General features: G+C 39.4%; 2 protein-coding genes across 3 annotated transcripts in view; one reads left to right on the forward strand and one right to left on the reverse strand.

Moving 5' to 3' along the window:
• On the forward strand, positions 1-20,113 carry NKAP (NFKB activating protein). Its single transcript, XM_059049688.2, has 9 exons — positions 1-493; positions 3,719-3,799; positions 8,264-8,334; positions 8,516-8,656; positions 10,307-10,370; positions 12,291-12,400; positions 12,498-12,573; positions 13,932-14,081; positions 17,130-20,113. Exons 1-9 carry the CDS (start codon positions 129-131, stop codon positions 17,302-17,304), a joined length of 1,233 nt encoding a protein of 410 aa, XP_058905671.1. The 5' UTR covers positions 1-128; the 3' UTR covers positions 17,305-20,113.
• AKAP14 (A-kinase anchoring protein 14) overlaps positions 18,568-24,450 on the reverse strand; it is a 14,611-nt gene continuing 8,728 nt past the window's right edge. The window contains exons 5-6 of one of the 2 annotated variants that reach the window (XM_067024008.1): positions 22,715-22,767; positions 18,568-20,105 (exon numbers count right to left, since the gene is read on the reverse strand). In XM_067024008.1, coding sequence (XP_066880109.1) covers positions 20,066-20,105; positions 22,715-22,767 — 93 coding nt within the window. In that variant the 3' untranslated portion in view covers positions 18,568-20,065. Of the gene's footprint in view, positions 20,106-22,023; positions 22,179-22,714; positions 22,768-24,450 lie in introns of those variants that run through there. The other variant, XM_059050140.2, reaches the window with a different exon arrangement.

Here is a 24,450-nt window from a genome sequence, read left to right on the forward strand (position 1 = left end):
ACTGCTTCCTATGTTTTCTCGGGTTTGGGTGGTGTCGCAGCTGCTTGTTCTGGGAGCGAAGGCAACGGAGATCTTCCCATCTCGAGAGCGCCCCCTTCTCCCACGGCTTCAGAGACCCAGCAACAGCTATGGCTCCGGTGTCTGGCTCCTGCAGCCCGGAGTGGGAGGCCTCGGGCTCCGGGAAGAGCCCTAAGCCCAGCAAATCCTCTCGCTCCCCGCGGGGCTGCCGCTCTCGCTCGCACTCTTGCTCTCGGTCCGGGGACCGGAATGGCCTTAGCCATCAACTGAGTGGCCCCAGCCAAGGCTCCCGAAACCAGTCCTACCGCTCCCGCTCGCGGTCACGCTCTCGAGAGCGGCCCTCCGCACCGCGGAGCGCCCCTTTCGCTTCGGCCTCCTCGTCCGCCTATTATGGCGGCTACTCACGCCCCTACGGGAGCGACAAACCATGGCCTAGCCTCCTGGACAAGGAGAGGGAAGAGAGCCTGCGGCAGAAGTGAGTGAGACGAACGCACCTTATCTTTCGTGAGCCCACCAGCCTTCAGTGTCCCATTTATCTTTCATCTTCCTCCCTGACTTGTGCCCATTTTCATCCCTTCCTTCAGTCCACCCACGATAACAGCTTATTCGCCTTTTCTACCCTAGGTTTTCACTCATCCTCGGGCCCCTTCATCTAGTGCCCTGGTCTCCCGCGAGCCTCTATCGGAATTATAGCATTTACTTGGTGTGTCGTTATCATTCGTGAGCATGTTTTATACCCGACTAGACTGAGCTTATGGAAAGGAGGAGCCCGGTTTTATTGATCACAAAATTCACAGTGCCTAGCACTTCGTAGGCGCGCAACCATTGCTTGTTGAATGATCAAACAAGTTTGAGATGATAGGGTGAGTGGAATTGTTTTGTAGCGATTTGGGAAGGGTTGAGATTAAGGTTTAAATTGGAGGAGAGGAAAACCTCTGAAACAAGATGTTTGAATAAATGTCGGAAAAGTGATCTGCTAAACTGTAGATTGGACTACACTGAGAAAGATCTTGTTAAGTGGTCTCAATCTTGACCATGAGAAATGAGGTCAGGGTGAGATCATATCTCCTCTAAAGAGACTGAGTACTGGAGTGGAAAATGAATAGTTTAAGAAGGAGAAAGGAAAAGGGTTATAATTATTGCTTTGTAAGTTTAAAAATTTTTTTTTACTTTTTAAAAATTGAATTATAGTTGATGTACAGTGTTTTAAGCTACAGGTGTACAATATAGTGATTCACAATTTTTAAAGGTTATACTTTATACATAGTTATTATATGCTTTGTAAGTCTTAATAGCTAACACTTATTGGTTGTTAAATTGTGTATCAGTTACTGTACTGAGTGCTTTACCATACTGTATGTGTTTTTTAAAAAAACGCCAAGAGGCTTCCCTGGTGGCGCAGTGGTTGAGAGTCCGCCTGCCGATGCAGGGGACACGGGTTCGTGCCCCGGTCCGGGAGGATCCCACGTGCCGCGGAGCGGCTGGGCCTGTGAGCCACGGCCGCTGAGCCTGCGCGTCCCGAGCCTGCGCTCCGCAACGGCAGGGGCCACAACAGTGAGAGGCCCGTGAACCGCAGAAAAAATAAATAAAATTTAATTTAAAAAAGTAATAGCCCTTATCCACGTTGCGGCATGCGTCAGTAGTGGGTCCCTTTAAAAAAATTTTTTTTTAAATAAAACGCCAAGAAATTAAAAAGTATAACAGGCATTTAGGAGCAAGAGAAGTTTCCAACAGCTGAGAGATGTCTTCATGAATCTTTTTCTTTCAGGAGTGGGAGGTAATAAAACATAGTGATGAAGAGGACAGACAGGCTCCAGAATCAGACTGCCTGAGTTTGAAGCCATCTTTTGCTGCTTAATAGTTGTGTGACCTTGGGCAAGTCACTTAACCTCTTTTGTTTTTTATTATATTTATTAAGTATATTTAATTATATTTATTAACTATATTTAACCTTTCATTTCTTCACCATTTAAAAGGGGATAAAATTAGCATGAAAGGTTTTTAAGAGTTGTAATGACTTAGTGCCTGGAACATAATAAATAGTCCTTAAGTGTTAGATGTTAGTGTTTTGGGCATGGGAGCAGAAACAGTAAAAACAGTCCTGAGTTAGGTTGGAGACCTACTTTTCCAAATTAGAATTTCCAGAAAGTTACCCCCAGGCTGTGTCGATCAAAAAGCATCCAGTTTTCTTATTAGACATTCCTCACCAAAAGATGTCAGAATTCCTTGGATGAAATTTGCATTTGTACATCTAGAAGATAAATAATTTATCTTAAGAGTACAGATGAAATCAGGTGGCGGGAGGGATAAGAACTTGACTACTTGCTTTTTTCAGCCTGTCAGGCATTCTATGTCCTATATGTATATATTCAAAGTTTGGCTATAAGTATGTCCCCTATTAGATTTTTAAAAAGTCTTTATTGGAGTATAATTGCTTTACAATGGTGTGTTAGTTTCTGCTTTATAACAGTGAATCAGCTATACATATACATACATCCCCATATCTCCTCCCTCTTGCATCTCCCTCCCACCCCCCTAGGTGGTCACAAAGCACCAAACTGATATCCCTGTGCTGTGTAGCTGCTTCCCACTAGCTATCTATTTTACATTTGGTAGTGTGTATATGTCCATGCCACTCTCTCACTTCGTCCCAGCTTACCCTTCCCCATCCCCGTGTCCTCAAGTCCATTCTCTAGTAGGTCTACGTCTTTATTTCCGTCCTGCCCCTAGGTTCTTCATGACCATTCTTTTTTTTTTTTTTTTTAGATTCCATATATATGTGTTAGCATACGGTATTTGTTTTTCGCTTTCTGACTTACTTCACTCTGTATGACAGACTCCGGGTCCATGTTATTTCAAGTGGGAAACCTGAGTCTGATTCTGCATGATTACACCTTTTACCCTGAATAAAGAAGAAAAATAATTTATTTTTAAAAAATCAAACTAATTATATTTATTTTGTAAGGTTTTTTTTAAAAACAAGTGGCATCACAGTAGCTAAACTTTGAGGAATTAAGCCTTAGGTTTTTTTGTGTTTTGTGTGTGTGTTTATAAGTAATATCAAAAATTAAGAGAAGAAATCACAAACATAAGACAAAATAAAAAAATTTGTGTCTTCCAAAAGTAGATAGAGGATTTACTCCTTTTCGAAAAAAGGAATTAAAGAGAAAACAGGGAAAACAAGTGCTGTATCTCATTGAGTACAGTTTTTGTCGAAACTTTTCTTTTCACTTCCAGAGCTCCTTTTATTTTCTACTTCTAATGCTTTGTTATTTTCTTCATTCCTGAGTTTCTGAAAACAGGAGGTTTGACCTTATCAAAAGTAGAGAATTCTCTTTACTTTCTTAAGGGTACATAAACAAATGAAGTTATTTCCAAATGTAAGACTGTCTCTGTCACATATTGCAGAAGATGAAAGGAGCGATTAGGAGCTATGTCATGCATGCAGCGAGGGACACACTCGACAGCCTCCCAGGCTGAATTTCTGGCCCGGCCTGTCAGGCTGTCTGTAGTTTGTACCATTTGATAGTACTGTCAGAACATCAGATCCTAAGTGTTGAGTTTACATTTAAACCAAGTTTTTATTAATTTAAAGTTTAAACTGTAAAGAGAAAATGGAACTTGACTCCTTTGACTCTTATTATATATTTAGGAAATAGTTTAGCCATGGAGTTATAATTTACCTGCTTATCTCTTCTAGGAGATTAAGTGAGAGAGAGAGGATTGGAGAATTGGGAGCTCCTGAAGTATGGGGACTTTCTCCAAAGAATCCAGAACCAGAGTAAGTGATTTAAAAATATATTTTTTAAATGCAACATTTGTTTAAATCCAGAGTCTATTGTCAAATTTTTTGTTAAGAACTTTAACTACAGCTTTTTTTTTCCTCTTTCTTGTGATTTATGCTATTCTACTCCTTAAGTTTTAAAAACATTGAACATACCTAAGGATTAAAACATGCTTCTAGTGGATTTTAGCATGCTAATTGTTCTCTTTAAGTTGTAATTAATGAGGTGCTAATTTCCTATTCATACAAGGGTTCAGTGTTGAAACAAATACATTTATATTATTTTGAATTATTTTTTCTCAATCCAGTAACTGATTGCATGTCAGACATTAGCATTACAAAGTGTTTTTTTTAAATGAATATACTGATATGGGTTTGTTTAGTTTCCTGCATACAATATTGTTGAAGGCCTAATGCTTTTTTTTTTGCCTATTTCTTTTCTCTTTGGTGCTGTTCATAAGCTGCTTCTTCCCTCTCCTCTATTTCTGTGGTTTCTTTAGATTGAGTTGAGACAATGTGGTTGACGGGTAAACCTGTTATTTGTAACAGGGTGATAAAGCATTATTACCTGAAAGTTATTTTTCTTAAAAACATTATTTTTCCCACCACCTGTTATTTTTTTTAATTGAGGTATAATTGACATACAGTATTAGTTTCAGGCATACAACATAATGATTTGATATTTGTATATATTGCAAAACAATCACCACAATAAGTCTAGTTAACAGCCATTACCATACATAGTTATACAATTTTTTTTCTTGTGATGAGAACTTCTAAGATTTACTTTCTTAGCAACTTTCAAATATGCAATACAGTATTATTATTATTTTATTTTTATTTTTGGCTGAGTTGGGTCTTTTACGCTGCGTGCAGGCTTTCTCTAGTTGCGGTGAGTGGGGGCTACTCTTTGTTGTGGTGCGCGGGCTTCTCATTGCGGTGGCTTCTCTTGTTGCGGAGCACGGGCTCTAGGCGTGCGGGCTTCAGTAGTTGCGGCTCGTGGGTTCTAAAGCGCAGGCTTCGTAGTTGTGGCACATGGGCTTAGTTGCTCCGCAGCACGTGGGATCTTCCTGGACCAGGGCTCGAACCCATGTCCTCTGCATTGGCAGACGGATTCTTGACCACTGCACCACCAGGGAAGCCCCAGTATTATTAACTGTAGTCACCATGCTATACATTACATCCCCAGGACTTATTTATTTTATACCTGGAAGTTTGTACTTTTTTATACCCTTCACACGTTTTACCCATGCCCCACCCTCTGGCAACCATCATTCTGTTCTCTGTATCTGTGAGCTTGGTGGTTTTTTGTTTTTTGTTTTTTAGAGTTCACATATAAGTGAGATCATATGATATTTGTCTTTCTCTGTCTGACATTTCATTTAGCAAATGCCCTCACAGTCCATCCATGTTGTCTAAAATAGCAAGATTCTTTTTTAAGGATGAATAATATTCTGCTGTGGTGTGTGTGTGTGTGTATTTCTAACAGTTTTTTGTTGTTGTTGTTATTGTTTTTTGTGGTACGCGGGCCTCCCACTGTTGTGGCCTCTCCCGTTGCAGAGCACAGGCTCCAGACGTGCAGGCTCAGCGGCCGTGGCTCACGGGCCCAGCCGCTCCGTGGCATGTGGGATCCTCCGAGACCAGGGCACAAAGCCGTGCCTGCTGCATCGGCAGGCGGACTCTCAACCACTGCACCACCAGGGAAGCCCTCTCACAGTTCTTTTTTATCCGTCTGTTCGTGGATATTTGGTTGTTTCTATATCTTGGCTCTTGTAAATAATGCTGCAATGAGCATGAGAATGCAGATATCTCTTGAGATACTGATTTCATTTCCTTCAGATATATATCCAGAAGTGGGATTGTTGGATTATATGGTAGTTCAATTTTTAATTTTTTGAAGAACCTCTGTACTGGATTCTATAATGGCTGTACTAATTTATATTCCCACTAACAGGGTACAAGTGTTCCCTCTTCTCCACATCCTCACCAACACTTGTTATCTCCTGTCTCGTTGATAATATTCATCCTAACAGGTGTGAAGTGATACCTCATTTTGGTTTTGATTTGAATTTCCCTGATCATTAGTGATGTTGAGCATCTTTTTATGTACCTGTTGGCCATCTGTGTGTCTTCTTTGGGAAAATGTCTATTCAGATCCTCTGCCTATTTTTAAATCACGTTTGTTTGTTTGCTGTTAAGTTGTATGAGTTCTTTATATATTTTGGATATTAACCCATCATCAGATATGATTTGCAAATATTTTCTCCCATTCAGTAGGTTGCCTTTTCATTTTGTTGATGGCTTCCTTTGCTGTGCAGAAGCTTTTTAATTTGATATAGTCACCCTTACTAATTTTTGCTTTTGTTACCTTTGCTTTTGTTGTCAAATCCAAAAAATGATTGCCAAGACCTATGTCAAGGAGCTTACCACCTATGTTTTCTTCTAGGAGTTTTATGGTTTCAGGTTTTACATTCAAGTCTTTAATCCATTTTGAGTTAATTTTTGTATAATGGTGTAAGATAATGGTCCGTTTCATTCTTTTGCATGTAGCTATCCAGTTTTCCCAGCACCATTTATTGAACAGACTGTCCTTTCCTCATTGTATATTATTGGCTCCTTTGTCAGAAATTAATTGACCATATATACATGGATTTATTTCTGGGCTATCTGTTTTGTTCCATTGATGTATATGTCTGTTTTTAATGGCAGTACCATACTGTTTTGATTACTGTAGATTTGTAGTATAGTTTGAAATCAGGGAGCATGATGCCTCAAGCTTTGTTCTTCTTGCTCAAGATTGCTTTGGCTATTCAGGGTCTTTTGTGGTTTCATGCAGATTTTAGGACTGTTTGTTCTATTTCTGTGAAAAAATACCATTGGAATTTTGGTAGGGATTTCATTGAATCTGTAGATTGCTTTGGGTAGTATGGATATTTTAACAATATTAATTCTTCCAATCTGTGAGCATAGAAAATCCATTTCTTTGTGTCTTCTTCAATTTATTTCATCAATGTCTTATAGTTTTCAGTGTACAAGTCTTCCACCTTCTTGGTTAAATTTATTTCTAGGTATTTTATTCTTTTTGATGGAATTGTATTCTTAGTTTCATTTTCTGATAATTCGTTATTAGTGTATAGAAATGCAACGAATTTCTGTGTATTGATTTTGTATCCTGCAACTCTACTGAATTCATTTATTGGTGCTGACAGTCTTTTGGTGGAGTCTTTGGGATTTTCTATATATAATATCATGTCATCTGCAAATAATGACAGTTTTACTTCTTCCTTTCCAATTTGGATGCCTTTTATTTCTTGTTCTTGCCTAATTGCTCTGGCTAGGACTTCCAATATTATGTTGAATAAAAGTGGTGAGAGTGGGCATCCTTGTCTTGTTTAGCTTTTCACCACTGAATATGATGTTAACTGTGGGCTTGTCATATATTGTCCTTATTATGTTGAGATACTGAAACTTGTTCTAAAGGATACCTTTAAAATACTCAAAGAGAGCTTCCTGGTAGCTCAGTGGTTAAGAATCTCCCTGCCAATACAGGGGAAATGGGCTTGAGCCCTGGACCAAGAAGATCCCACATGCCATGGAGCAACTAAGCCCGTGTGCCACAACTACTGAGCCTGCACTCTAGAGCCCGTGAGCCACAACTACTGAAGCCCGTGTGCCTAGAGCCTGTGCTCTGCAACAAGGGGAGCCATTGCAATATGAAGCCCACACACTGCAACAGAGAGTAGCCCCTGCTCACCGCAACTAGAGAAAGCCCGCGCGCAACAACAAAGACCCAACGCAGCCAAAAATAAAAATAAATAAATAAATTTATTTATTTTAAAAGAATACTCAAAGAATTAGAGTTGAAAGGAGTCCTAAAAATAATTTTCTAGGTAATTTCTAAATTATTCCAGATGTGATCTTCAGAGGAAAAGACTGTGATATGGAAATTCCCTTTTTAAGCTATTGTAGAATGTTAATAATACTCATTTTCAGGATTCTCTTACAACAGGATGAAATTTCTATAGCTGTAGTGTGTTAGCTTCTTGGTCTGGGGAGACAGAACAGTTGCTGCTCTACCGTATGTTTGTTCCACAAGTAGAATGAAATTACGAAGTCTTCCCTCAGCCTTCTTATCTCCAGTTTCTCTCCTCTTTCCTTATGGTTCCTGTTTCCCTGCATTTGCCTTGTGGTTTCTTCGAAAATATAAATCCTTCATGCTGCTTTCAGTGTGAATAGCATTTTGTTAACTCGAAAGCTTTATGAAAATGTAAATGATTATTCTACTATTATGAAGGTGGTTGGCTGATAAGCCGTACTATTAAAAAAGCAGTCCGGTGCTCGCTTTGAATGGTTCTTAGACAATCAGTTTGTTACTGAAAAATTTTAAGTGTATATTTTTATACTCCGTGGTCCATATTTTATCACTTTTCTGATTCTTAATACAATTTTCTTTAAATTCAGCTCTGATGAACATACACCAGTAGAGGATGAAGAGCCAAAGAAAAGCACCACTTCAGCTTCTACTTCAGAAGGTATTTTTTAAATATAGGACTTTTTTATTGAGAAGTTTAAAAAATACGTTTATAAATAGTTGAACATTAGACTTTACTCAAATCGCCTGTCATTAATTCCTTTTCAGTATTTTTAATACAATAAAATTGATGCTCAGAAATACTTCTTTAGAAGTTAGTTTTTTATTTGTATTTTATGTAGAAGAAAAGAAGAAGAAGAAGAAGTCTAGTCATTCAAAAGAAAGATCCAGGAAAAGGAGGAAGAGAAAATCATCTAAAAGAAAACACAAGAAGTATTCTGACAATAGTGACAGTGACTCTGATTCTGAAACAGACTCCAGTGGTAAGAAAGCCAACATCCTTCTGTGAGCCTTGCTTCAAAATTAATTGTACTTCTTGAAAGCTTATTTTAGAAGAAGGTTCTTAAAAACAATAATAGCCAAGAGTTTTGAACACTCACTGACTTTGTGTTAGGTACCCTGCTAAGTGCTTGATATGCATTATTGCTATTTAATCCACACAGTCACTGTAGGACACATCTTAGAGATGGAGAAATGGAGGCCCAGAGCGGGTTAAGTACCGTACCCAAGGCCACACAGTTGGGATTCAAACCTAAGCCGTGTGATTCCAGATTGGTTGTGTGTAGCTGTACAAGGCATGTGGCACCGAACCAAGTTGGGGTTAGTCTGTGAGACGTGTGGTGCCAAACCAAGCCATAGGGGGCTGTCTCAGCCCAGTGGAGCGGCTGTTTTGTGAGATTCTCACACTCAGTGGGCACCTTTGTGCAATTTTCTAAAAGGTATACCATAGGGGACTCCCTCAGGCCAGCAGCTGATTTATGTATCACACTTCCTGTGGGACGGCACATCACAAAAAAGTCACCTTTTTGTTCCCTCTTCTGGCTGATGACTGACAGAGGGTGCCTCCTCTGGGGACACGTTACACTAAGGCACCCCTTCCTCTGATGTCACCTGGGTTTCCTGGCCCTCACTGTCACCTTTCTTCCTCACTGCTGGAAGGCTGAGCTTTCTTGAAGCGCAAATCTGAGCATGGAGGTCCCTACTTAAAATCCTTCCGCAGTTCTCCATGGCCTTCAGGGTAAAGTCAGATCCCGATTGATCTCTCGCATCACACGTACCCTGTGGCTCTCCTGCAGCGTCCTCTTTGGCCTAAGGATGACTTTCCGTCTCCTTGATACTGCATGTCCTTTCTCTTGTCTCTGTCGCTTGATACAGAGAGTCTGTCTGCCGACAGTGCCGGTCTCTCCCTGCATGCGGCTTGGCTTACTCATTGCTATGATGGGCATGCATTACTTTTGTAATGAAACTGATTTTAAAAAGAACTAGCTTAAGAGTCACCTTTTCCTGGTCAACCATTCCTCAACCACTATCCCCAAATCAGCCTGATTTTGAGACTCCTCTGTATGCCCAGAACACCCCATGCTTCCCTCTCACTCAGATTCTACTTGCCTCTTTCCCTGTGTCTCCTCCACTTGAACGAGCTCCTGGAAAGCAAACCCCCAAACACACACATCCTGAAAATACTCAAACATCGAGAAAAGTAAAGGGGGTAGTATTATTAATGCCATGTACAGTACTTGTCATTCAGGTTTAACATTTGTTAGCATTTTGACATATTTGCTTCAAATAGGGATTTTTTTGTTGAGATAGTCAAGGTAAATTACAGATATCACACTGCCACCCTAAATATTTCTGTATACACCTCTAGACAATAAGGACATTTTCATATCTAACCACAATACTATTATCTCATGCAATAAGGTTAATAATAATACCCTATATAACCAAATGCAACTTTAATTTCTATGTCCCCTGTGCCTACTAGCACATTTCCTAACAAGTAAAAATAAATGTTTGAATGAATTAATTTCTCTGTAACAACAAATGGAAGAGTAATAAGATATTTATCTACTCAAGAGCATTGGGGTTTTAGAGTTAAAATTTTTTTAATTATAATGTGCTTTAATTTGCAGATGAAGATACAAAAAGGAGAGCAAAGAAAGCCAAGAAAAAGGAAAAGAAGAAGAAACGCAGATCGTCAGTTTTTTCTTTAATTTTTATTATGGAAAAGTTAAAAAATATAGAAAATTATATAAAATAGTGTAATGGACCTCCATGTAACCATCACCCAGCTTGAAAAATTGTCAACTCATTGGCAGTCTCTGCTGCCCACCCCCCCATCATTTTGAAACCAATACCAGATATCATTTCACCCATAAAGCTGCGAGTTTCTCTAAAAGATAGGCATTCTTTAAAAAAAAAAAAAAGTACAATACTGTTAATCTGCCTAAAATGTTTAACAGTAATTGTTCATTCAATTCTTAGTAGTTTTTGGTATAGTTTATTCAAATTAGGATCCAAACGTACATAAATTGTGATTGATTGATATGTCTCTTACATCTCTTTAAATAGATAGCTTCCCCTTCCCTTTTTGTTCCTGCAATTTTTTTGTAGCAGAAACAAAATCATTTGTCCTAGAGGGTTTCCTGCGGTATGGATTTTGCTGGTTGTATTCTTACAGTGTTCTTTTAACATGTTTTCTGTCCTTTGTATTTCCTGTAGATTGACAGTGAGGTCTAGACACTTGATAATGTTCAGATTTGAGTTTCTGGCAGGAATACTTCATAGGTGGTGCTGTGTACTTGCAGCAGGAGGCAAATAATGTCTGGTTGTCTCTTTTTGTCATATTAACCGGCATCAGTAGTCATTGTATAGGTCCCTTATATCATTGCCAAGTGGTGATGGTCTACTTCTGGTTTTCTTTTTTCATGTATTAGGTAGAATAATTCTATGTGAGAAACCTACCCTCATTAACTATTTGGTTACTCTGAAGTATAGTTGGAATAGTAAGGGCAGAATAATTGCTTACTTTTTTTGTTTTATGAATTTTCAAAATAATGAGTTGGGGTTTTTTAGTATAATTATGAACCCAAGGGTTCAAACACATTTGATGTATTTTAATCCATTACACTGAAAATTGTTGATGTTCAAATTGATAAGAGCTGTTTTTAATTTTTTAGAAAATTTTTGGCTGCATTGGGTCTTTGTTGCTACGCATGGGCTTTCTTTAGTTGCAGTGAGCGGAGGCTACTCTTTGTCGCTGTGCGTGGGCTTCTCATTGTGGTGGCTTCTTTTGTTGCAGAGCATGGTCTCTAGGCGCATGGGCTTCAGTAGCTGTGGCACGCTGGCTTCAGTAGTTGTGGTTCGCGGGCTCCAGAACGCAGGCTCACTAGTTGTGGCACACGGGCTTAGTTGCTCTGTGGCATGTGGAATCTTCCCAGACCAGGGCTCGAACCCATGTCCCCTGCATTGGCAGGCGGATTCTTAACCACTGTGCCACCAGGGAAACCCAAGAGCTGTTTTTTAAACTGCTTTATTTCTTCTATTTTTCTACAACATGAGAACTATATTTTATTGTTCCCTTAGGGATTTTTTTTAAATAAATTTATTTATTTATTTATTTTTGGCTGCATTGGGTCTTCATTGCTGCGTGCGGGGTTTCTCTAATTTTGGTGAGCGGGGGCTACTCTTCATTGCAGTGCCCGCGGGCTTACTGCGGTGGCTTCTCTCGTTGTGGCGCACAGGCTCTAGAGCACAGGCTCAGTAGTTTTGGCGCATGGGCTCTAGAGTGCAGGCTCAGTAGTTGTGGCACACGGGCTTACTTGCTCTGTGGCATGTGGGATCTTCCAGGACCAGGGCTCAAACCCGTGTGCCCTGCATTGGCAGGCAGATTCTTAACCACTGTGCCACCAGGGAAGCCCCGGGATCTTTTTTTTATAGAGAAACATGATTTGGTTAAATAAGTTAGACTTTTTAAATTAAAGTTCTTCTTTAATAGGTTTGAATTAGCTGAGCATCCTGATCATTTCAGTCAGTCCTTCATTGCCTTGAAAAAAATAAGATGCCCTTTAGCATGGGAATATTAAATCAATTTATATCAAATTATAATCATTACAGGAAGAAATATAAGAAAAAGAAGTCTAAGAAGAGCAGAAAAGATTCCAGTGATTCAAGTTCTAAAGAGTCCCAAGAAGAGTTTCTGGAGAATCCCTGGAAGGATCGATCAAGTAGGTTCTTCTGATAGACTTCGACTCACAACAGATAAAACATTAAATTAACTGATTAGTCAAAATGTGAATATGTTTCTGAACATCTTTTGTGCAGAGCCTGAAGAACCCTCAGATTTGATTGGCCCAGAGGCTCCCAAAACACTTGCTTCTCAAGATGATAAACCTTTGAAGTAAGTAAGAGTGTGTTTATAATCTCTAAAGTACCTTCCCAAAAGTATGGTCCTAACTTCCTCTTCCAAGCATATCTTCCTCTACTCCCTTATTTAGACGCCAGGTTCCAACTGAGCTGAACTAAAACGTCCCTGTATTCACTGTGCACTTCCACCTTATTTCTTCCCCCATCGTGCCTTCCCTTCTTTCCCCAGCCCTGATTTCTTTACTACCCCCAATTTCTTCCTGTTAAAATGCTTAACATTCTTCAAAGCCCTTTTCAAAAGGAGGGGGCATATGCTGATTCCCAGTATCTTCCCTCCACAGGTAGGTGTGATTCCTACTCCTTTTTATTTTTTATTTATTTATTTTTTACTTTGTTTTATTTTTCTTTGTTTGTTTGTTTGTTTTGGCTGCATTGGGTCTTCGTTGCTGCACGCAGCCTTTCTCTATTTGCAGCGAGCGGGGGCTACTCTTCGTTGCTGTGCATGGGCTTCTCATTGCAGTGGCTTCCCTTGTTGCAGAGTACGGGCTCTAGGTGCACTGGCTTCAGTAGTTGTGGCACGTGGGCTCAGTAGTTGTGGCTCGTGGGCTCTAGAGCGTAAGCTCAGTAGTTATGGCGCATGGGCCCAGCTCCTCCACGGCATGTGGGATCTTCCTGGACCAGGGATCGAACCCATGTCCCCTGCATTGGCAGGTGGCTTCTTAACCACTGCACCACTAGGGAAGTCCTCCTACCCCTCTTTAACCCTTTAGTCCTCATAGCGTTTTCTTTCTTTTGTGCAATGTGTTATATGTTCTACATTGTATTAGTGTTATATCCTTATTAATATGTAAGTGCCATAAGAACAGAGATTATTTTTATATTACAAGCTTTGAGTTTAATAGCTATTCAAGAAGAATTCAGTGAATTGAATGAAGGGATGGTAGTTTTCAAAGTCCCCTTGAATGAGAGTTATTTGAGAACCATTACTGTATAGCATTATTGGTTGTAAGTCTAATAAATATGTTAATTTGGGATATATTATTTCTTTACTTTTTTTTAAATGGAAGAAGGTAAAAACGGAATTCACTGGAGGCAGAAGCAATAAAGGCAATACCTGTGGGGAAAATTGATCCATAATTGTAAACAATGAATATATGCTCACTAACATCAGTTCTTTTATTCTTCCAAAGTATCTCTGCATTTCTGGGTTAGTGATACAGGTCACAGTGCAGTGTTCCCTAATTAAGTTAAAGTAATTTACATTGGGCTTCCCAGCATGCTGCCCAGCAACTGTTATTCCTACTGTTCTCTGAGCAAAATGGTTTTTTGTGCTCTCTTTAGATGATGAACTTTTTATAATGAACCTTTTCTGAATTCTGTATTACTTTGCAGCTATGGCCATGCTCTGTTACCTGGTGAAGGTGCAGCTATGGCTGAATATGTAAAAGCTGGAAAACGTATCCCACGAAGAGGTGAAATTGGCTTGACAAGTGAAGAAATTGCATCATTTGAATGCTCGGGTTACGTAATGAGTGGTAGCAGGTATGTTCTTGGCATTGAGGTCAGTTTCCTTTCTCACTACCAAAATTATATTTTGGTGACAGATTTTCATTAAGTGACCATTCCTAATGAAAAGTAAAGTATAAATTATTGGTTTAATATTGGTTTTGTTAGTATAAATGTAGTTGTCTAAAATTCCAAGTAGGTATGCAACTTGGCTGTGTCTCCAACTTCAAAGCATCAGTCTTTTCAGTGTCCTTTTCTAATCCGTATTTTGGTACAGATAGTTTATCCTCCAGAGGATATAGTTAAATTCAGCTATTTATCACTGCCCCACGAGGAATGTGGCATTCTGGTAGTTAGGAAAGCATTTACATAAGACAGTGTTTCCTGTTTTCTGAGTTTGCCTCTAGTTCTCTGTGGAGTCAAAGAACGTAGACTCTCTAGTTCTCTGGACTGCGAATGAAGAGCAGAAAAGGATTATGACAGATCAGTTTTAGCATGAGAAAAGGAATACAAAATTGGGAAGAGAAAGCAAAGTCCAAGGAAGAACAAGGAGAGTGAACTAATAGGGTATCAGTACCAAGATCAAACTGAATTTTGGATTTTTTAAAACTTCATAAACTTTTAAGAGTGGGTAACATTTTTAAGTGAAATTGGAGGCAAATATTTGTGGAACCCCTGAAGCATCTCCAGAATCTTGGAATTCTGAGGACTGATATTTGGAAACATTATATCTAAGGACCAGTAAGACAAGAAAAAGAAATTAGAGGCATAAGAATTAGAACAGAGGGTATAACACTGTCATTTTTTGTGAATGATATGATTTTTTACATAGAAAATCCTAAAGAATCTTCAGATGAATTACAAATAATAGGAAGGTTTAACAAATAGTTGGATATCATGTTAATACCCCAAAATCAATTGCATTTCTATGTACCAGCAACAAAGAACTAGAAAATGTAGTTAAATTAAAAGAAAACATTTATAATAGTATCAGAGAATATGAAGGACTTAGGAATAAATCTTCACAAAAGATGTCCAAGACCTTTACAGGGAAAACTATAAGACATAATTAAGAGACATTAAAGAAGACTTAAATAAATGGAGAGGTATCATGTTCATGAATAGGAAGGCAATATTGTAAAGTTGTCAGTTCTTCCAAAATTAATATGTAGATTCAGCACAGTTCCAATCAAAATCACAACTCAGATTTTCATCAAACGTAATAAGATGGTTCTAAAATTTATATGTTAGACTAGAGGGCCAAGAATAGCCATCTTACTTCTGAAGAAGAGCAGGAAGGTGATTTGCCGTACCATATATGAGGGCTTATTATGAAGCTTGCAGCACTTTGGAAAGAGTGGAGTAACAAATGAACTGTTCAACGGAATAAAATACAGAGCCCAGGGGCAGAGCCATACATGTATGAAACTTCATTATATGAAAGAGCTGGTATGTCAGATCAGTGGGGAAAGAATGAACTAGGCAATAAATGGAGCAGGAAGAAAATGGTTATCTGTATGGAAAACGCTGAAAGGAGAACCCTGTATCACCATATTTAAAAATCATTGCAGCTAGATCAGGAGCTAAACGTCAAAAACAACTTTAATACTCTTAGTATAAAATATGAGGAGATTTCTATTAGATCTTGGGGTGGGGAAGCATTTCTTAAAGAAGACCCAAAAAAATGCACTAACTATAAAATAATATATTGATAAATTTGCCTGAGTTTAAAAAAAGAACTTTTGTTCATCAAAAGACATCTTAAAATAAGTAAAAAGACAAGTTCCAAGCTGGGATAAGATCTTGTAATACACACAACAGATAGTTATTATTGAGAATATTTAAAGAATACATATAAACAATCCAAAAGAAAAGTGGGAAAATGACACAAACAGGCATTTGTCAGAAGGAAAAAATATATGGCCTACACATACAAAAAAGATGTTTGTTATCATTGGAAATGGAAATCAACATATGGAAATACCATTTTACACCCATTTGATAGAGAAAAGTTCAAAGTTCTAGCAATTCCAAGCATTTGAGAGGATGTGGATCCACAGGCTCTCTTAAGTGTTGCCAGTGGTGGTATAAATCGGTACAACCATTTTGGAAAACGTTCTGACATTATCTTGGATGAGCATTCACATATTTTATGACCCAGCAACTCCATACCTACATACCCAAGAGAATCTTCCCCATGTGCTAGGAGATGTGTACATTGATGTTTATTACAGCTTCATTCACATGGCACTTTCCGTTCCAGATAAACTACTCACTATACCCTGAGCAACCTAAATACATTGTCATCTCCTTGACTTACCACCTGCCACTCCCCCACCTTCACACTAACCTGAAATGATTCTCCCCTCTTCTCCTTACTCAGTTTGCTCCGTTTTTCTAGGCATAGTTCAAGCTTCATCTTGAATTGATTGTGTAGGATTGGGTACATACACATAAAAGAGGCAGGTTTTCATGACGTTTTCCTTCTAAATAGGCAGACCTTTTGAAGATGATGTAAGAGTTTCCCTCTGCCTCGACCCCTATGCTTTCCTGATTTGGTCCTTGTGCTAAAATCCCTTCCTTCTTTTCTCTGAACTGCGACTGAATTCTAAGGAAGTTAAATCCACCCACAAAACTCACCCAAAAATTCAATTGTAAATTTAAACCTGGTTCTTTTGGTTGTGTAATAAATTAGAACTTTGAAGAAGTTCCACCTGGTAGATGACAACTTAAATCTTATCTATCCTACTATCAAGTCTACATATCACTTAGGAAGTTTAATAATTTGCCTGTTTCTAGTTGTTTTACTGGAAATAACAGAACCAGACTTAGGCCCTTAGTATTTGAAATTAATAACATTCCCCTTGTTGACAGAACCACAGAGATCATTATTTGAATACTAGAAATGAATCAAAGGACATGTCAGCAGATAAAATGAATGATCTTTTGAAAATCTAACCCATTACAGAAACCGTTCTATTTGTCAGCTTTTTAAATAGACTACTCTGTATTAAGAAGGATTAGTGAGGAAGCACTATGAAAATAATTACTGAGAAATTAAGCCAAAAATAAAATTATCTCCAGGCATCGCCGAATGGAGGCTGTGCGACTGCGAAAAGAGAACCAGATCTATAGTGCTGATGAGAAGAGAGCCCTTGCATCCTTTAACCAAGAAGAGAGACGAAAGAGAGAAAACAAGATTCTGGCCAGTTTTCGAGAGATGGTATACAGAAAAACTAAAGGGAAAGAGGACAAATAAGGATCTTCTGATTGTTCATCAGACATTTTTAACAACAAAAAAGAAAGTTTGGGTTCCATATATACACACAAAAAGATGATCATGATCTGAAAAAGCTTTACAGTGCTACTGTGCCTTCTATTTAATTCTTTCAGTCCTTCTATAAAAAGCTGCTTATTGATGTAACTTTAACAAGCTCTTTGGGTTATTTTGGACTGACCAAAACAACCTTCTGGTTTAAAAATCCAAATTATGAATAAAACTCTCCTGTGTTGGGGGAGGTGGCATTGAGAGAAGGTGCTGGTGAGGTGAGAAACTGCACTCTCACACCACGGGACAGTGCTCCCATTAGCTCTACATGGTGCCCACTCCCCAACCCATTCCAACTGAGCTTGGGAGACATCATTCCTCTCTGTTGAAGGTGTTATAAATGGGCTTGATAGAAACACACAGGCGGCCACTTTTGTTAACAAAATGAAGGCATGGCTGAAAAAAGCAAATCTGGAATTTGAAGGTTGACTTGTATATTACAATATTATTGTCGGCTCTGGAAGTAATGTGTTTTGATTTTAGTCCCTACCTCCACCCCAAAACCAACAAACAAACCAAAAAGCAAACTAACCCACAGACCTGTTGAATTGAAAATGTGAACATTAGTTTTAAAATTCTTCATAGGTTAATTAAAAATGGTTATTTCAAATATAAAATATTGGGAAGTCTCCTGTTATGCCAATGTAAGTACATTATTTCCATCTGAGCTGTGTTTAGATCATTATTTGAATACTAGAAATGGATGGGAGTCAACAATGGTCAGGAGTTTAATAAGGAAAAATATAATGAGTCATTGTTTTCACTTGGTTGTTTCATGAGGATGAAGCTAAAATGATGTTAAATGTTTTTTAAAGTCTGTCCTTTGTAATAAGCAGATTTCATTTTAAACATTGTTAAACTTTTCAGTTTATTTTTTACATCTGTCATTCAGTTTAATCTGTAACTTCATATAGAGCCCCTCACTTTCTCACTTTTTTATGGCTACTGTTGGCTTTTAAGTTTGGGAGAAATGGAAAATTCTGGGACTGTGAGATCATGATCTTTTTCCTTCCCTCATTTTGTTAAAGTTTAGTTGTTAGGACATACGCGTGAAGGGGGAGGGGATAGTAGAAGTTTTGGCTGTTTTTGTTAAGGTTGTTTTGAGCTGCATTATTATGTGCCTAGGATAAATTTAAATTATCTGAGTGATGGGGAATTTCTGACTTTGCTGTTATAAAATGCCCTCTCTCTTTATAATAGTTTAAAGTTTATTTTTTAAAAAAAGTTTTTTTTGGAAGAGTACACTGCATTTATTTAACCCCATAAATTATAACATCTTAACACATGTAAAATTTTTGTACTTTTAAAGTGCTTTGAAAGATGGAAAACAATGTTCTTTAAAAGACATCAAACTTTTAGTGGAAAATGATATTACCAGAAGCATGTAAGAATTTGTTCATCCTCTTCAAGAAATGGGATTTTTATGTAAAATATATATGTAGCACTGAATGCCAAAATGATGGGTATGTGTGGTTGGAATTAAAAATGAGATTTGCTGATAAACCCATCGGGATGGTGTCTTAAGTCAAGAACGACCTTGAGAGGGGAGAGGGGAGGGGCGTTGGGTAATCAGTGCTTCCGGAGGTGAACTTCCTTGCCTTGTGATGGGTTTGAGTTACTGGTTAGGACAGCCATTCTGACTGACAATCTCCCGAACTTCTGCGGCTTCAGTGACAGGGACAGGAATGTGGTTGACTTGAATATTCTTCAGGCAGCCAAGAAAGGATTTCCACGCAGGAAGCTTCAGGGTTTTCGAATTAGCTGGGACACCTCCAATGTGCAGATGCTCCTGCGTGCAGGCAGTGGGGATGGGGTGCCGTCCAGCGGTGGAACTATAGTCTGCGTCCAGTTTCAGTTGCAGGATGTGCCGTTTTATGGTGAATGTCACTGAGTGCCACTGTCCGTCACACAGAGATTGCTTTGGTGTGACCAGTGTCAGGATCCCACCTGCCTCACTGCCCACAGAGGCCGTGACCTTTCCTGCCTCCATATAAACACATAAGTGCTCCCCGGGTTGACTTCCGATGTGAATTAGAATTCCAGTGAGACTTCTCGGACGAATACTGAAAGCAAGATTAAATTCTGGCCCCTAAAGCACGGAGTTAGGATGACATGACCTCCTTCTTGAGAAAAATAGATGCCTTTCTCCAAAGAGCCATCCAAGCAGGGAGACACCCCAAAGCTTGCAGAAGCGGTGTCCAGGGGTTTCAAATCCAACTGAAAGTTCCTCAGGTATCCCACAAAGCTCTTTTGGGGGAGGGTCTTTGGTTTTCCTAATGGAGACAATCCCAGGTAAACTGGTGCTCTGAGGCTGACGGTGGAATTTCCTGGCAAACTTCCCTCCCGGGCCCTCAGACCATCCACAACCAAGCGCCCCCTTTCTCCATCTTGCCCAAATGCCACCGTGGGCCACTTCCCGTCACTGCACTTTGTTTTTGAGCTTCAGTTTTTTTCCCTCCTGCGCCCAGTGCAAAGACCAGAGCCATAAAGGAGTTCTTAGTGCCTGTGTAAAACACGAGCCCTCTGGACGCCGTTGTCTCCAAGTGCACGGCAAACTGTGACCTGGGTTTCAGCAACTCCTGGAGAAGCATGAATAGCAAGTGGCTGGTGGGACTGTCCCCAGACCTGAGGGCTCCATTGCTGGCCTGGGCCTCTGGAAGTGGTGGGCAAGACTGGGCAACTCCCCTCACCTTCAAGCTCCTTGGGGAGGCGGCTGGTGTGTCACGCAATGGCTAGTGGATATTGAAAAAATACAAAAAATTTAAAAATTTTTAAATAAATAAATAACTTTCAAAGCACTTTAAAAATAAAAAATTTTACATGTGTTAAGATGTTGTAATTTATGGGGTTAAATAAATGCAGTGTACTCTTCAAAAAAATAAAAGAAAAAATGTTTTAAAACAAGGCAGTGAAAATATACTTTATATACTTTGTCAAAGTATAAATAAAATTTTTACTACTTAACATATGTTCTAGGAAAATGTCTAACTTGAACCCACAATTAATGAACCAAGCAGCCAGTTGGTATGTAGCAACATTTATGATCCCTGAATTTGAAGTGATTTTGATTTATCATCATTGTTGCCTAGCCTAATAAATGTATTATTTCCAAAAGTTAAAAGGAAACTAGGTCCCAAATTTGTTGAGTCATAATCCATCCACTTCCCTGTGTAATAAAACCTAAATTTATATTCCCCATTTAAAAATTTTGTTCTCAGGAATTCCCTGGTGGTCCAGTGGTTAAGACTCGGCGTTTTCCACTGCCAAGGGCCCGGGTTCAATCCCTGGTCGGGGAACTAAGATCCTATAAGCTGTGCAGGTGGCCAAAAAAAATTTTTTTTTAATAAAAATTTTGTTCTCTAAGAACATTACTTTTTGTTACTAGTTCCTAGAGACTGAATGGGTTTGTCCTCTGATTTTCATTCAGTAGGCAAGGTAGTTTAAATGCAGCAATTTTGTGATATATGAATATTGTGGATTTTCATTGGATTCTCCTGTCTCCTCCACAGAGTAGGTACTCAACAAATGCTTGTTGAGTAAATGAAAGAAAATAATTTGTTTCAGAACTTTATCATATCTTTCATCAAGGTTTTTTCAGGAAAGATCTGCCAAAGAATAGCTTCAGTAGCATGTTCTTTGGGAAAGAGGAGGGAAGAATAAAAGGGCTAAAAGTATTTTATTTTCAGCCTATTAGAGTTACTGCTTCAAACTGTGTTTTAGTTTCCTGAGCCATAAGTCAAATGGGAGGGCTGTTGTATTTGAAATATATTTTTGGTTCTTCAAGGAGACTTACCTAGTTTCCCCCCTCCTCACCTGTTGCTCTGATTAGATTTTCCCTCCTTTTTAATTTATTGCACAAATGCAACAGTTAAAAAAGAAGAAAGAAAAATTACCCACAGTCTTACCCCATCAATTGTCTTTAGTATTCTGTGTTCCCTTCCAGTGCTTGTGTACGTAAATACATATTCTGATGTACCTGTAAGTAATCACTCATAATTTTGTCTTTGGTGTTTTAAAACCTTGCAGCCAGGCAAGACAACCTCACAGGGATGGTAGGAACGATCTGGTGTGAGGATGGGAAGAAGACAGGAAATAGTAAGGGTGGCGATTGAACCTTCCCTGTTTCATTGCACCCAATCCTCAAGCCACCCTGGTGCCATCACAGTTGTGATGCTGTGTTGTGTTAGGCATCACACCCAGTTTCATAGTTTCATAATGTATTGTTTAACAGTGAGGCTTAACTTGCAGTAAATAAAGGGGTCTGTGAGTAGGGAAACCCTTCAGACTGGTTATATTATGAGCTGTAGAACTGTTGCCATTTTTCTGTTCCCTAGTTGTGCCCATGAAAGAGGTGTGTCCAGGCTAGAGACTTAGGCTCAAATGGGGGAACAAGCAGCCAATCTCAGTTTGGTCTGACAGGTGAATTTTAGCAACTCCCTAAACTCAGTTTTTGTACATGTAAGACTCTGAGTGATGCAGATAGTGATGGGAAAAACCTTTTAGAAAATAGAAGACAACTTACTGGTTACTCTGCTAATGTGATGGAAGTTGCCAACTGGAAAATGAATGAATGTAAAGAAAACCGATGCAGCTGGATTGTGTGCCACAAGTTTATTATTCAGTACATATTCTGTGGTTTGATGTGCAGTATCGTATTTTTAACACACTCCAATGAGAAATCTATCCCTAAAATATTCTAGAAGATTCTGACCCTGATGAGTTGGAGGATATTTGAATTCATTAAAATGTATTTGGCCTCAATAATGTCCCTCAGGCATTTTTCTTGAAAGTGAGTCGTTCCTGGTCTGCAGAGGAAGAAAAACAAACACAACAGAAGCTTTTAAAATGAAACAGAACATTGAGCCAGGGATTGATTACCTGTTTACTCTGTTACATTCCTAGTGAGCAAAATGCCTTTTGTGGGTGGGGGACAAAGGTCATCTCTGTTCTTTAGGCCCCTTCAATAAAAGGCTTAATGAGTTTATATGTAATGATTCTTTAAGAGAGACGCTGTACAAATAAAAGGAATTATTATGTGTGAGTTAGTTCCATGTGGCTGTGAAGTTTCACATAGAAACAGACATGACCTACCTTGGCCCCACCCTACTCCAGCAACTAATCCTCACATTCATAATCACTGAAAAATGAGACACTAAAAATAAAAACAGTTTTCTAGAACAAAGGCAGACTCCTATTTTCAGCCCATCTTAATGGAGTAGGTGGTCCAAAGAAGAAAAGTGACCATTACATAAATTACCTGTGGCTGTGGGCCTGCTGGGCTCCTGGAGTGTGATGAGTTTTCCCACCACCCTTTTGAAGTAAGTCTCTAAATGTTCATTACCTGTGAACCAATGAATGGCCCTCAAAGACGTAAGAGACATCAATGGGTGTATCCTAAGAGAAAAAGACAACTGTCAGCCAAGACCAGTCACACCAACTCATGATTCTTTCCATTGCTACAAGTGTCCATAAGTAGACTCCTCAATTTCTAGAATTCATTTTCCCTGTGAGTTGGAGGCCTGTAGGTAGTAGTTCTTTTTCACTTCAAACCTGTGTTCCCCAAAAGATCTCTTCGGCAACAAATACCTTAAGAGTGTCCACGAAATTGAAAACAAGTCAAGAGAGGCTGTGCTCTCATTACTAGGAGCATGAGGAAGTCATGTGCCTTCTTTACGTGCTCCAGTTTACTCAACCGCCAGTACCAACTTACCTTGTAGGGATGGCCGAAGAATGAAACCATATAGATGAACGTGGTTCAAAAACATTTTAAAAGCAGCATAAAAATCTAGGTTGTAATGCCGTCTCAGTGGTCCCCATCCAGTGCCCCGTCCAAAACTAGACTCGGAATTCTGAGCAAGAGCCAGGCTCCCAAGCCCTCTCTCAGTGTGCTCTCTTGTCATGGTCTTATTCACCTCCAGCAGCCTCACTTTCCGATCTTAGAGCTCGCTAGTTAGTAAGACAGCTGATGGCGGGATATATGACCAGGAGAAGTGAGAACTCACAGATTTTACCTCTTTAGATCACTCCAGGTTCCAAACTCTCCAACTAGGTAAGTTTGTACTAGGATAGGATGAATATAGGAAACAGTTGGCTCACTGTGTGGTCATATATAAAGCCTTAGAGTCAGGTAGAGCCTCAAATAACTGAAAGGATGAAGGCAGAGGGGAAATAACATTTTTATGTCTACTGTATTCCAGGCATTATGCTTGGTACCAACCCTGTTCGAAGGACCCTAGCCTTGGATTCATACATGTTATTTGGACTTTCACACCAGCTATCAACATATTTCATATTCACAGTCGACCTAGTGGCCACAAGCAGTCATTCCTTGAAGTATTTATTGAGTGCCTGCTATTTACCAGGCTTTGTTTTACAGCAAGACAGAAATCCCTACCTTCTTGAAGCTTACGTTCTGGTGGGGGAGCAGAGTATAACAAGATACGAAGTTACATAGAAGATCAGAAGGTGATAAAGTGCCATGGAGGAAAAGCAAAATCATGGGGGTGGGGTAGAAAGTGCAGTGGAGGAGGTGAGCGAGCAGGCGGTGCACGTACCTAGGGGAGAGGGTTCCAGTCAAAGGGAACAGCAAGCGCAGAAGCCCTGAGGAGGGACAATACCTGGCTTATTTAAGGAGTAGCAAGATCAGAGTGGCTGGAGCAGAGTAAGTGAGGGGGAAGGAGTAACGGGAAAGTCGAAATAACAAGGAACCAGATCACACAAGGCCTGTAGGCCCTCATTTCTCAAAAGTATGGTCTGTGGACCTGCAGCATCAGCATCACCTGGGAGCTTCTTTGTAATGCAGAAATTTGAGCCCCAGACCTGCTGAATCAGAATCTTCCTTTTAACAAGACCCCTGAGTAATTCACATGCACTTTGAAGTTTGAAAAGCATGTTGGAATGTTCAAAACAGACAGGTGACATAACTGCATTTTTCCAAGGCTCACTCCGGCTGGCTGAAGAGAGACAGGATTTGGGTAAGGGTGGAAGCAGAGAGACTAGTTAGAAGCCTATTGAAATAACCTTGGTGAGAGATGATGGTGTCTTGGCCCAGGGTGATAGAGGTGGAGTGGGAAGAAA

Source organism: Kogia breviceps, chromosome X (genome assembly GCF_026419965.1).
Source record: "Kogia breviceps isolate mKogBre1 chromosome X, mKogBre1 haplotype 1, whole genome shotgun sequence".
Lineage (NCBI taxonomy): Eukaryota > Metazoa > Chordata > Mammalia > Artiodactyla > Physeteridae > Kogia > Kogia breviceps.

What these genes read in the sequence shown, in the direction of transcription:
- NKAP (XM_059049688.2), top strand. Translation starts at nt 129, where the DNA reads ATGGCTCCGGTGTCTGGCTCCTGCAGCCCGGAGTGGGAGGCCTCGGGC. An exon ending in TTCTGAAACAGACTCCAGTG is followed by an intron (nt 8,657 to 10,306) that starts GTAAGAAAGCCA and finishes TTTAATTTGCAG; the next exon opens with ATGAAGATACAAAAAGGAGA. An exon ending in TACGTAATGAGTGGTAGCAG is followed by an intron (nt 14,082 to 17,129) that starts GTATGTTCTTGG and finishes AATTATCTCCAG; the next exon opens with GCATCGCCGAATGGAGGCTG.